The 13,683-nt window shown below is 46.6% G+C and overlaps 1 protein-coding gene across 1 annotated transcript in view; it reads right to left on the reverse strand.

The window, feature by feature from the left end:
- Positions 1–13,683, reverse strand: part of LOC117344464 (ATP-dependent DNA/RNA helicase DHX36-like) — a gene marked incomplete in the record, with an annotated part of 50,808 nt that overhangs the window by 25,813 nt on the left and 11,312 nt on the right. Inside the window, 2 exon segments of the mRNA XM_033907209.1 lie at positions 121–197; positions 13,063–13,158. Coding sequence (XP_033763100.1) covers positions 121–197; positions 13,063–13,158 — 173 coding nt within the window.

Genomic DNA, 13,683 nt, shown 5'->3' on the forward strand with positions numbered 1-13,683 from the left:
TGTATGGTATGTACTGCATCTATATTACTAAATTCATGTGAAAAGGTATTTTTTTCATGCTAGACTCAAATTAGACAAAAATCTGTCCAACACACCTTTTTTTCCACCACTACAACCCACCTTTCTAGTCTGATAGAGTATCCAATGTCCCCACCATCTAAATTTTGTCCACGCTCGTCTGCTACCCGCTCCGCCACCTGTAATAAAACAGCAAAAAATAATAACTGGATGTAATTTTTAAATGTTCAGATATGTCATATTCATCCCATAAACAAACTCCTGGAAGGAAAAGTTACACCAAAATCTAATACCTAACATCATTTACCTGTTAAGAAGTGCCATACTAAAACTTTTATGTTGCTTGATTACTTGAGAGATAATTGGTAGTCACAGGTATCTTTTCATGTTGTTGTACATATAATCCTGTAACAATCATGTTTGACTAACACATAACTTACGACTCAAAGCAGAGAAATGGACTTTTTGAAGGATGATAAGCATTTGATAGCATTACACTGAAAGTGGAATAGGCATTGCTTAAGTTTATTACCAGAGATGGGATAAATACTGAATCAGCTAAAAACAATGTAAATTTCTACTGTTTAAAAGATTTCATTTTCTTCAATTTATCAAAGCCCTACAGTCATGTGTTCCAACAAACCTGCTCCAGTCATACTCACTATGGTCCCCCACTACACTTACAGAGATGGTACTGGTCCCCCACTACACTTACAGAGATGGTACTGGTCCCCCACTACACAACACTTACAGAGATGGTACTGGTCCCCCACTACACAACACTTACAGAGATGGTACTGGTCCCCCACTACACAACACTTACAGAGATGGTACTGGTCCCCCACTACACTTACAGAGATGGTACTGGTCCCCCACTACACAACACTTACAGAGATGGTACTGGTCCCCCACTACACAACACTTACAGAGATGGTACTGGTCCCCCACTACACAACACTTACAGAGATGGTACTGGTCCCCCACTACACAACACTTACAGAGATGGTACTGGTCCCCCACTACACAACACTTACAGAGATGGTACTGGTCCCCCACAACACTTACAGAGATGGTACTGGTCCCCCACAACACAACACTTACAGAGATGGTACTGGTCCCCCACAACACAACACTTACAGAGATGGTACTGGTCCCCCACAACACAACACTTACAGAGATGGTACTGGTCCCCCACAACACAACACTTACAGAGATGGTACTGGTCCCCCACAACACAACACTTACAGAGATGGTACTGGTCCCCCACAACACAACACTTACAGAGATGGTACTGGTCCCCCACTACACTTACAGAGATGGTACTGGCCCCCCACAACACAACACTTACAGAGATGGTACTGGTCCCCCACTACACTTACAGAAATGGTACTGGTCCCCCACTACACTTACAGAGATGGTACTGGTCCCCCACTACACAACACTTACAGAGATGGTACTGGTCCCCCACTACACAACACTTACAGAGATGGTACTGGTCCACCACAACACTTACAGAGATGGTACTGGTCCCCCACTACACTTACAGAGATGGTACTGGTCCCCCACAACACTTATAGAGATGGTACTGGTCCCCCACTACACTTACATAGATGGTACTGGTCCCCCACTACACTACACTTACAGAGATGGTACTGGTCCCCCACTACACTTACAGAAATGGTACTGGTCCCCCACTACACTACACTTACAGAGATGGTACTGGTCCCCCACTACACTACACTTACAGAGATGGCACTGGTCCCCCACTACACTTACAGAGATGGTACTGGTCCCCCACTACACTTACAGAGATGGTACTGGTCCCCCACAACACTTACAGAGATGGTACTGGTCCCCCACTACACTTACAGAGATGGTACTGGTCCCCCACTACACTTACATAGATGGTACTGGTCCCCCACTACACTTACAGAGATGGTACTGGTCCCCCACTACACTTACAGAGATGGTACTGGTCCCCCACTACACTTACAGAGATGGTACTGGTCCCCCACTACACTTACAGAGATGGTACTGGTCCCCCACAACACTTACAGAGATGGTACTGGTCCCCCACTACACAACACTTACAGAGATGGTACTGGTCCCCCACAACACTTACAGAGATGGTACTGGTCCCCCACAACACAACACTTACAGAGATGGTACTGGTCCCCCACAACACAACACTTACAGAGATGGTACTGGTCCCCCACAACACAACACTTACAGAGATGGTACTGGTCCCCCACAACACAACACTTACAGAGATGGTACTGGTCCCCCACAACACAACACTTACAGAGATGGTACTGGTCCCCCACAACACAACACTTACAGAGATGGTACTGGTCCCCCACTACACTTACAGAGATGGTACTGGTCCCCCACAACACAACACTTACAGAGATGGTACTGGTCCCCCACTACACTTACAGAAATGGTACTGGTCCCCCACTACACTTACAGAGATGGTACTGGTCCCCCACTACACAACACTTACAGAGATGGTACTGGTCCCCCACTACACAACACTTACAGAGATGGTACTGGTCCACCACAACACTTACAGAGATGGTACTGGTCCCCCACTACACTTACAGAGATGGTACTGGTCCCCCACAACACTTACAGAGATGGTACTGGTCCCCCACTACACTTACAGAGATGGTACTGGTCCCCCACTACACTACACTTACAGAGATGGTACTGGTCCCCCACTACACTTACAGAAATGGTACTGGTCCCCCACTACACTACACTTACAGAGATGGTACTGGTCCCCCACTACACTACACTTACAGAGATGGCACTGGTCCCCCACTACACTTACAGAGATGGTACTGGTCCCCCACTACACTTACAGAGATGGTACTGGTCCCCCACAACACTTACAGAGATGGTACTGGTCCCCCACTACACTTACAGAGATGGTACTAGTCCCCCACTACACTTACATAGATGGTACTGGTCCCCCACTACACTTACAGAGATGGTACTGGTCCCCCACTACACTTACAGAGATGGTACTGGTCCCCCACTACACTTACAGAGATGGTACTGGTCCCCCACTACACTTACAGAGATGGTACTGGTCCCCCACTACACTTACAGAGATGGTACTGATCCCCCACTACACTTACAGAGATGGTACTGGTCCCCCACTACACAACACTTACAGAGATGGTACTGATCCCCCACTACACTTACAGAGATGGTACTGATCCCCCACTATACTTACAGAAATGGTACTGGTCCCCCACTACACTTACAGAGATGGTACTGGTCCCCCACTACACTTACAGAGATGGTACTGGTCCCCCACAACACTTACAGAGATGGTACTGGTCCCCCACTACACTTACAGAGATGGTACTGGTCCCCCACTACACTTACAGAGATGGTACTGGTCCCCCACTACACTTACAGAGATGGTACTGGTCCCCCACTACACTTACAGAGATGGTACTGGTCCCCCACTACACTTACAGAAATGGTACTGGTCCCCCACTACACTTACAGAGATGGTACTGGTCCCCCACTACACTTACAGAAATGGTACTGGTCCCCCACTACACTACACTTACAGAGATGGTACTGGTCCCCCACTACACTTACAGAGATGGTACTGGTCCCCCACTACACTTACAGAGATGGTACTGGTCCCCCACAACACTTACAGAGATGGTACTGGTCCCCCACTACACTTACAGAGATGGTACTGGTCCCCCACTACACAACACTTACAGAGATGGTACTGGTCCCCCACTACACTTACAGAGATGGTACTGGTCCCCCACTACACTTACAGAGATGGTACTGGTCCCCCACTACACTTACAGAGATGGTACTGGTCCCCCACTACACTTACAGAGATGGTACTGGTCCCCCACTACACTTACAGAGATGGTACTGGTCCCCCACTACACTTACAGAGATGGTACTGGTCCCCCACTACACTTACAGAGATGGTACTGGTCCCCCACTACACTTACAGAGATGGTACTGGTCCCCCACTACACTACACTTACAGAAATGGTACTGGTCCCCCACTACACTTACAGAAATGGTACTGGTCCCCCACTACACTACACTTACAGAGATGGTACTGGTCCCCCACTACACTACACTTACAGAGATGGCACTGGTCCCCCACTACACTTACAGAGATGGTACTGGTCCCCCACTACACTTACAGAGATGGTACTGGTCCCCCACAACACTTACAGAGATGGTACTGGTCCCCCACTACACTTACAGAGATGGTACTGGTCCCCCACAACACTTACAGAGATGGTACTGGTCCCCCACTACACTTACAGAGATGGTACTGGTCCCCCACTACACTTACAGAGATGGTACTGGTCCCCCACTACACTTACAGAGATGGTACTGGTCCCCCACTACACTTACAGAGATGGTACTGGTCCCCCACTACACTTACAGAAATGGTACTGGTCCCCCACTACACTTACAGAGATGGTACTGGTCCCCCACTACACAACACTTACAGAGATGGTACTGGTCCCCCACTACACTTACAGAGATGGTACTGGTCCCCCACTACACAACACTTACAGAGATGGTACTGGTCCACCACAACACTTACAGAGATGGTACTGGTCCCCCACTACACTTACAGAGATGGTACTGGTCCACCACAACACTTACAGAGATGGTACTGGTCCCCCACTACACTTACAGAGATGGTACTGGTCCCCCACTACACAACACTTACAGAGATGGTACTGGTCCCCCACTACACTTACAGAGATGGTACTGGTCCCCCACTACATTACACTTACAGAGATGGTACTGGTCCACCACAACACTTACAGAGATGGTACTGGTCCCCCACTACACTTACAGAGATGGTACTGGTCCCCCACTACACTACACTTACAGAGATGGTACTGGTCCCCCACTACACTTACAGAAATGGTACTGGTCCCCCACTACACTACACTTACAGAGATGGTACTGGTCCCCCACTACACTTACAGAGATGGTACTGGTCCCCCACTACACTTACAGAGATGGTACTGGTCCCCCACAACACTTACAGAGATGGTACTGGTCCCCCACTACACTTACAGAGATGGTACTGGTCCCCCACTACACAACACTTACAGAGATGGTACTGGTCCCCCACTACACAACACTTACAGAGATGGTACTGGTCCCCCACTACACTTACAGAGATGGTACTGGTCCCCCACTACACTTACAGAGATGGTACTGGTCCCCCACTACACTTACAGAGATGGTACTGGTCCCCCACTACACTTACAGAGATGGTACTGGTCCCCCACTACACTTACAGAGATGGTACTGGTCCCCCACTACACTTACAGAGATGGTACTGGTCCCCCACTATACTACACTTACAGAAATGGTACTGGTCCCCCACTACACTTACAGAAATGGTACTGGTCCCCCACTACACTACACTTACAGAGATGGTACTGGTCCCCCACTACACTACACTTACAGAGATGGCACTGGTCCCCCACTACACTTCACTTACAGAGATGGCACTGGTCCCCCACTACACTTACAGAGATGGTACTGGTCCCCCACAACACTTACAGAGATGGTACTGGTCCCCCACTACACTTACAGAGATGGTACTGGTCCCCCACTACACTTACAGAGATGGTACTGGTCCCCCACTACACTTACAGAGATGGTACTGGTCCCCCACTACACAACACTTACAGAGATGGTACTGATCCCCCACTACACTTACAGAGATGGTACTGGTCCCCCACTACACTTACAGAGATGGTACTGGTCCCCCACTACACTTACAGAGATGGTACTGGTCCCCCACTACACTTACAGAAATGGTACTGGTCCCCCACTACACTTACAGAGATGGTACTGGTCCCCCACTACACAACACTTACAGAGATGGTACTGGTCCCCCACTACACTTACAGAGATGGTACTGGTCCCCCACTACACAACACTTACAGAGATGGTACTGGTCCACCACAACACTTACAGAGATGGTACTGGTCCCCCACTACACTTACAGAGATGGTACTGGTCCACCACAACACTTACAGAGATGGTACTGGTCCCCCACTACACTTACAGAGATGGTACTGGTCCCCCACTACACAACACTTACAGAGATGGTACTGGTCCCCCACTACACTTACAGAGATGGTACTGGACCCCCACTACACTTACAGAGATGGTACTGGTCCACCACAACACTTACAGAGATGGTACTGGTCCCCCACTACACTTACAGAGATGGTACTGGTCCCCCACTACACTACACTTACAGAGATGGTACTGGTCCCCCACTACACTTACAGAAATGGTACTGGTCCCCCACTACACTACACTTACAGAGATGGTACTGGTCCCCCACTACACTTACAGAGATGGTACTGGTCCCCCACTACACTTACAGAGATGGTACTGGTCCCCCACTACACTTACAGAGATGGTACTGGTCCCCCACAACACTTACAGAGATGGTACTGGTCCCCCACTACACTTACAGAGATGGTACTGGTCCCCCACTACACAACACTTACAGAGATGGTACTGGTCCCCCACTACACTTACAGAGATGGTACTGGTCCCCCACTACACTTACAGAGATGGTACTGGTCCCCCACTACACTTACAGAGATGGTACTGGTCCCCCACTACACAACACTTACAGAGATGGTACTGATCCCCCACTACACTTACAGAGATGGTACTGATCCCCCACTACACTTACAGAAATGGTACTGGTCCCCCACTACACTTACAGAGATGGTACTGGTCCCCCACTACACTTACAGAGATGGTACTGGTCCCCCACTACACTTACAGAGATGGTACTGGTCCCCCACTACACTTACAGAGATGGTACTGGTCCCCCACTACACTTACAGAGATGGTACTGGTCCCCCACAACACTTACAGAGATGGTACTGGTCCCCCACTACACTTACAGAGATGGTACTGGTCCCCCACTACACTTACAGAGATGGTACTGGTCCCCCACTACACTTACAGAGATGGTACTGGTCCCCCACTACACTTACAGAAATGGTACTGGTCCCCCACTACACTTACAGAGATGGTACTGGTCCCCCACTACACTTACAGAGATGGTACTGGTCCCCCACTACACTTACAGAGATGGTACTGGTCCCCCACTACACTTACAGAGATGGTACTGGTCCCCCACTACACTTACAGAAATGGTACTGGTCCCCCACTACACTTACAGAGATGGTACTGGTCCCCCACTACACAACACTTACAGAGATGGTACTGGTCCCCCACTACACTTACAGAGATGGTACTGGTCCCCCACTACACAACACTTACAGAGATGGTACTGGTCCACCACAACACTTACAGAGATGGTACTGGTCCCCCACTACACTTACAGAGATGGTACTGGTCCCCCACTACACTTACAGAGATGGTACTGGTCCCCCACAACACTTACAGAGATGGTACTGGTCCCCCACTACACTTACAGAGATGGTACTGGTCCCCCACTACACAACACTTACAGAGATGGTACTGGTCCCCCACTACACTTACAGAGATGGTACTGGTCCCCCACTACACTTACAGAGATGGTACTGGTCCCCCACTACACAACACTTACAGAGATGGTACTGGTCCCCCACTACACTTACAGAGATGGTACTGGTCCCCCACTACACAACACTTACAGAGATGGTACTGGTCCACCACAACACTTACAGAGATGGTACTGGTCCCCCACTACACTTACAGAGATGGTACTGGTCCACCACAACACTTACAGAGATGGTACTGGTCCCCCACTACACTTACAGAGATGGTACTGGTCCCCCACTACACTACACTTACAGAGATGGTACTGGTCCCCCACTACACTTACAGAAATGGTACTGGTCCCCCACTACACTACACTTACAGAGATGGTACTGGTCCCCCACTACACTTACAGAGATGGTACTGGTCCCCCACAACACTTACAGAGATGGTACTGGTCCCCCACAACACTTACAGAGATGGTACTGGTCCCCCACTACACTTACAGAGATGGTACTGGTCCCCCACTACACAACACTTACAGAGATGGTACTGGTCCCCCACTACACTTACAGAGATGGTACTGGTCCCCCACTACACTTCCAGAGATGGTACTGGTCCCCCACTACACTTACAGAGATGGTACTGGTCCCCCACTACACTTACAGAGATGGTACTGGTCCCCCACTACACTTACAGAGATGGTACTGATCCCCCACTACACTTACAGAGATGGTACTGGTCCCCCACTACACTTACAGAGATGGTACTGGTCCCCCACTACACTTACAGAGATGGTACTGGTCCCCCACTACACTTACAGAGATGGTACTGGTCCCCCACTACACAACACTTACAGAGATGGTACTGGTCCCCCACTACACTTACAGAGATGGTACTGGTCCCCCACTACACTTACAGAGATGGTACTGGTCCCCCACTACACTTACAGAGATGGTACTGGTCCCCCACTACACTTACAGAGATGGTACTGATCCCCCACTACACTTACAGAGATGGTACTGGTCCCCCACTACACAACACTTACAGAGATGGTACTGATCCCCCACTACACTTACAGAGATGGTACTGATCCCCCACTACACTTACAGAAATGGTACTGGTCCCCCACTACACTTACAGAGATGGTACTGGTCCCCCACTACACTTACAGAGATGGTACTGGTCCCCCACTACACTTACAGAAATGGTACTGGTCCCCCACTACACTTACAGAAATGGTACTGATCCCCCACTACACAACACTTACAGAGATGGTACTGATCCCCCACTACACAACACTTACAGAAATGACACTGATCCCCCACTACACAACACTTACAGAAATGACACTGGTCCCCCACTACACTTACAGAGATGGTACTGATCCCCCACTACACTTACAGAGATGGTACTGGTCCCCCACTACACTTACAGAAATGGTACTGATCCCCCACTACACAACACTTACAGAAATGGTACTGGTCCCCCACTACACAACACTTACAGAAATGGTACTGATCCCCCACTACACAACACTTACAGAAATGACACTGATCCCCCACTACACAACACTTACAGAAATGGTACTGGTCCCCCACTACACAACACTTACAGAAATGACACTGATACCCCACTACACAACACTTACAGAAATGACACTGATCCCCCACTACACAACACTTACATAAATGACACTGATCCCCCACTACACAACACTTACAGAAATGGTACAGTGGTCCCCCTATTTACGACCACTCTCAAGAACGACCACTCCCTGTATGCGACCAAGTTTCGCGTTCACCGACGTTTTCCAACGATAAATTACCCATTCTAAACGACCACCCCGCTAACCCGACCAACGACCGCTTAATCATGTCCCAAAAACGTGAAATGTACTTTGGTATCCCTCTCGTGAACGACCAAGATTTTTGCAAAGTTTCATTAAGACATTAAAATTATAGAATAATCAATAATAAAAGCGTGTAACGTCCAGCTCATTGAAATTCATGGACCCAGGTAAACTTTGACACATTGGATTGACAGGTTGTTTACACTGCGATAGCCAGCTAGTGAGCTGTTTTGTCCACCGATGTTTTTACAAACAAGATAATTACTCCTACCTTTTGTAGACAAATGGTTTGTTGTGATTTTCACAAATTTAATATATTGTGGAATCTGTATACAATGTATCCATTATACAAAGCTATTATTAAATTGTACGTACAACGTAGGACTACAGTATACGAAGCTAGACAACGTGATGAAATTCCATTAGAGTGACCTCCCCTGTTATCTGTATGCGTGCGCATCGTTGTCGGTAATGAAAACAATTTATTACAAAGATGGCTGAACATCCTCAGCAGTCAGCAAGAAACGAAAAGTTTTTACACTTAAACAAAAGATCGGTGTTTTAGAAATGATACACAATGGTGGTAATGCAAGAAAGATTGCATCGGAACCAATGTTGGTAAAACGCCGAACTCAGATCCCGAGCTTGGATTATTGTTTAGTTTCTCTTCAACCGGCTTACATAATCCGAGGGTTCTGATGTTAATTAATATCTCAAGCTGCCTTGTATCTACGTAGTAAGATCGTCAGAAAATTCGGACTAAGGCTTACAATAACAGATTAAAGTATTTTTTCTATAACTAGTTTTGTTGGTGCTTTTCAGCTATTCGTACCTGCAAATTTTCTGTATTTTTACATTAGAGATCGACGTTTTTCAGGGATGAGGGGGGTAATTTTGTGGATCCTGCACTCAAGCGTGCCTATTTACGTTTTTTGCTTATTATTCGAGATATAACGTTACACTTAAATTTTGTGAAATAATTTACACATGCAACAAGTAAACCAAATTCAAAACATTACTGACAGAGAACATTTAAAAACACATTTTAACTTAACACAATGAATTGTCTATGTATATAATGTAATATGTACTAGCTTGTGTGATCATTGACTTCACTGACGTCACTCAGATGACAAAACTCTCAACAAAGACCACCCCCATTATAAGACCACCTGATGCCTGTCCCATAGGTGGTCTCATAAGAGGGGGACCACTGTACTAATCCCCCACTACACAACACATACAGAAATGACACTGATCCCCCACTACACAACACTTACAGAAATGGTACTGATCCCCCACTACAATACACTTACAGAAATGACACTGATCCCCCACTGCACAACACTTACAGAAATGGCACTGGTCCCCCACTACACAACACTTACAGAAATGGCGCTGATCCCCCAATACACAACACTTACAGAAATGGTACTGATCCCCCAATACACAACACTTACAGAAATGACACTGATCCCCCACTACACAACACTTACAGAAATGGTACTGATCTCCCACTACACAACACTTACAGAAATGACACTGATCCCCCACTACACAACACTAACAGAGATGGTACTGGTCCCCCACTACACAACACTTACAGAGATGGTACTGGTCCCCCACTACACAACACTTACAGAAATGACACTGATCCCCCACTACACAACACTTCCAGAAATGACACTGATCCCCCACTACAATACACTTACAGAAATGACACTGATCCCCCACTACACAACACTTACAGAAATGGTACTGATCCCCCACTACACAACACTTACAGAAATGACACTGATCCCCCACTACACGACACTTACAGAAATGACACTGATCCCCCACTACACAACACTTACAGATGTGACACTGATCCCACACTACACGACACTTACAGAAATGACACTAATCCCCCACTACACGACACTTACAGAATTGACACTGATCCCCCACTACACGACACTTACAGAAATGACACTGATCCCCCACTACACAACACTTACAGAAATGACACTGATCCCCCACTACACAACACTTACAGAAATGACACTGATCCCCCACTACACAACACTTACAGAAATGACACTGATCCCCCACTACACAACACTTACAGAAATGGCACTGATCCCCCACTACACAACACTTACAGAAATGGTACTAATCCCCCACTACACAACAGTTACAGAAATGACAATGATCCCCCACTACACAACAGTTACAGAAATGACACTGATCCCCCACTACACAACACTTACAGAAATGACACTGATCCCCTACTACACGACACTTACAGAAATGACACTGATCCCACACTACACGACACTTACAGAAATGACACTGATCCCCCACTACACAACACTTACAGAAATGGTACTGATCCCCCACTACACTTACAGAAATGACAGTGATCCCCCACTACAATACACATACAGAAATGACACTGATCCCCCACTACACAACACTTACAGAAATGACACTGATCCCCCACTACAATACACATACAGAAATGGCACTGATCCCCCACTACACAACACTTACAGAAATGACACTGATCCCCCACTACACAACACTTACAGAAATGACACTGATCCCCCACTACACAACACTTACAGAAATGGTACTGATCCCCCACTACACAACACTTACAGAAATGACACTGATCCCCCACTACACGACACTTACAGAAATGACACTGATCCCCCACTACACAACACTTACAGATGTGACACTGATCCCACACTACACGACACTTACAGAAATGACACTAATCCCCCACTACACGACACTTACAGAATTGACACTGATCCCCCACTACACGACACTTACAGAAATGACACTGATCCCCCACTACACAACACTTACAGAAATGACAATGATCCCCCACTACACAACACTTACAGAAATGGTACTGATCCCCCACTACACGACACTTACAGAAATGGTACTGATCCCCCACTACACAACACTTACAGAAATGGTACTGATCCCCCACTACACAACACTTACAGAAATGGTACTGATCCCCCACTACACAACACTTACAGAAATGGTACTGGTCCCCCCACTACACAACAGTTACAGAAATGACACTGATCCCCCACTACACAACACTTACAGAAATGACACTGATCCCCCACTACACAACACTTACAGAAATGACACTGATCCCCCACTACACAACACTTACAGAAATGACACTGATCCCCCACTACACAACACTTACAGAAATGGCACTGATCCCCCACTACACAACACTTACAGAAATGGTACTAATCCCCAACTACACAACACTTACAGAAATGACAATGATCCCCCACTACACAACAGTTACAGAAATGACACTGATCCCCCACTACACAACACTTACAGAAATGACACTGATCCCACACTACACGACACTTACAGAAATGACACTGATCCCCCACTACACAACACTTACAGAAATGGTACTGATCCCCCACTACACTTACAGAAATGACACTGATCCCCCACTACACAACACTTACAGAAATGACACTGATCCCCCACTACACAACACTTACAGAAATGGCACTGATCCCCCACTACACAACACTTACAGAAATGGTACTGATCCCCCACTACACAACACTTACAGAAATGACACTGATCCCCCACTACACAACACTTACAGAAATGGCGCTGATCCGTCTTGGCTGAGTACATATCACTTTACACTGTGAGCCCTTCCCATGTGATATGTAGTCGTCTAGAATGAACTGCGGCACCTGAAATCAAAATTTGTTCCATTTTAATCAATCCTGTAGCTTTACTGAAATTACTGCAGCATGCCTAATCCAAACATCTGAAATGCTTGGAAGACATAATTTTCAGCTAATATATTTGCAAATTTTTGTACAAAATCCCAAGGTATTTACCTAATATGCATATAGTTAGGTATATATTCTAGAACATTTCCTTCAGGTTGGTAAAGTAAATATGATAGAAGTTATTTGACACAACCAATATGATATTTAAGAGTGTGACGTTTCGATGACTACACTGTCACCTTCATTAGACTAATGACCAATGTGAAGCGTACTAGCACTGTCTTATATAGTGTGTGAGATGGTTAAAGATTTGATCTACTCTGAAGGATGTTTTGTCAACCTGAGTGTGTAAATAGTTACGATATTTACCTGAGTGTGTAAATAGTTAAGATATTTACCTGAGTGTGTAAATAGTTAAGATATTTACCTGAGTGTGTAAATAGTTACGATATTTACCTGAGTGTGTAAATAGTTACGATATTT

The sequence above is a fragment of the Pecten maximus genome, chromosome 16 (assembly GCF_902652985.1).
Source record: "Pecten maximus chromosome 16, xPecMax1.1, whole genome shotgun sequence".
Lineage (NCBI taxonomy): Eukaryota > Metazoa > Mollusca > Bivalvia > Pectinida > Pectinidae > Pecten > Pecten maximus.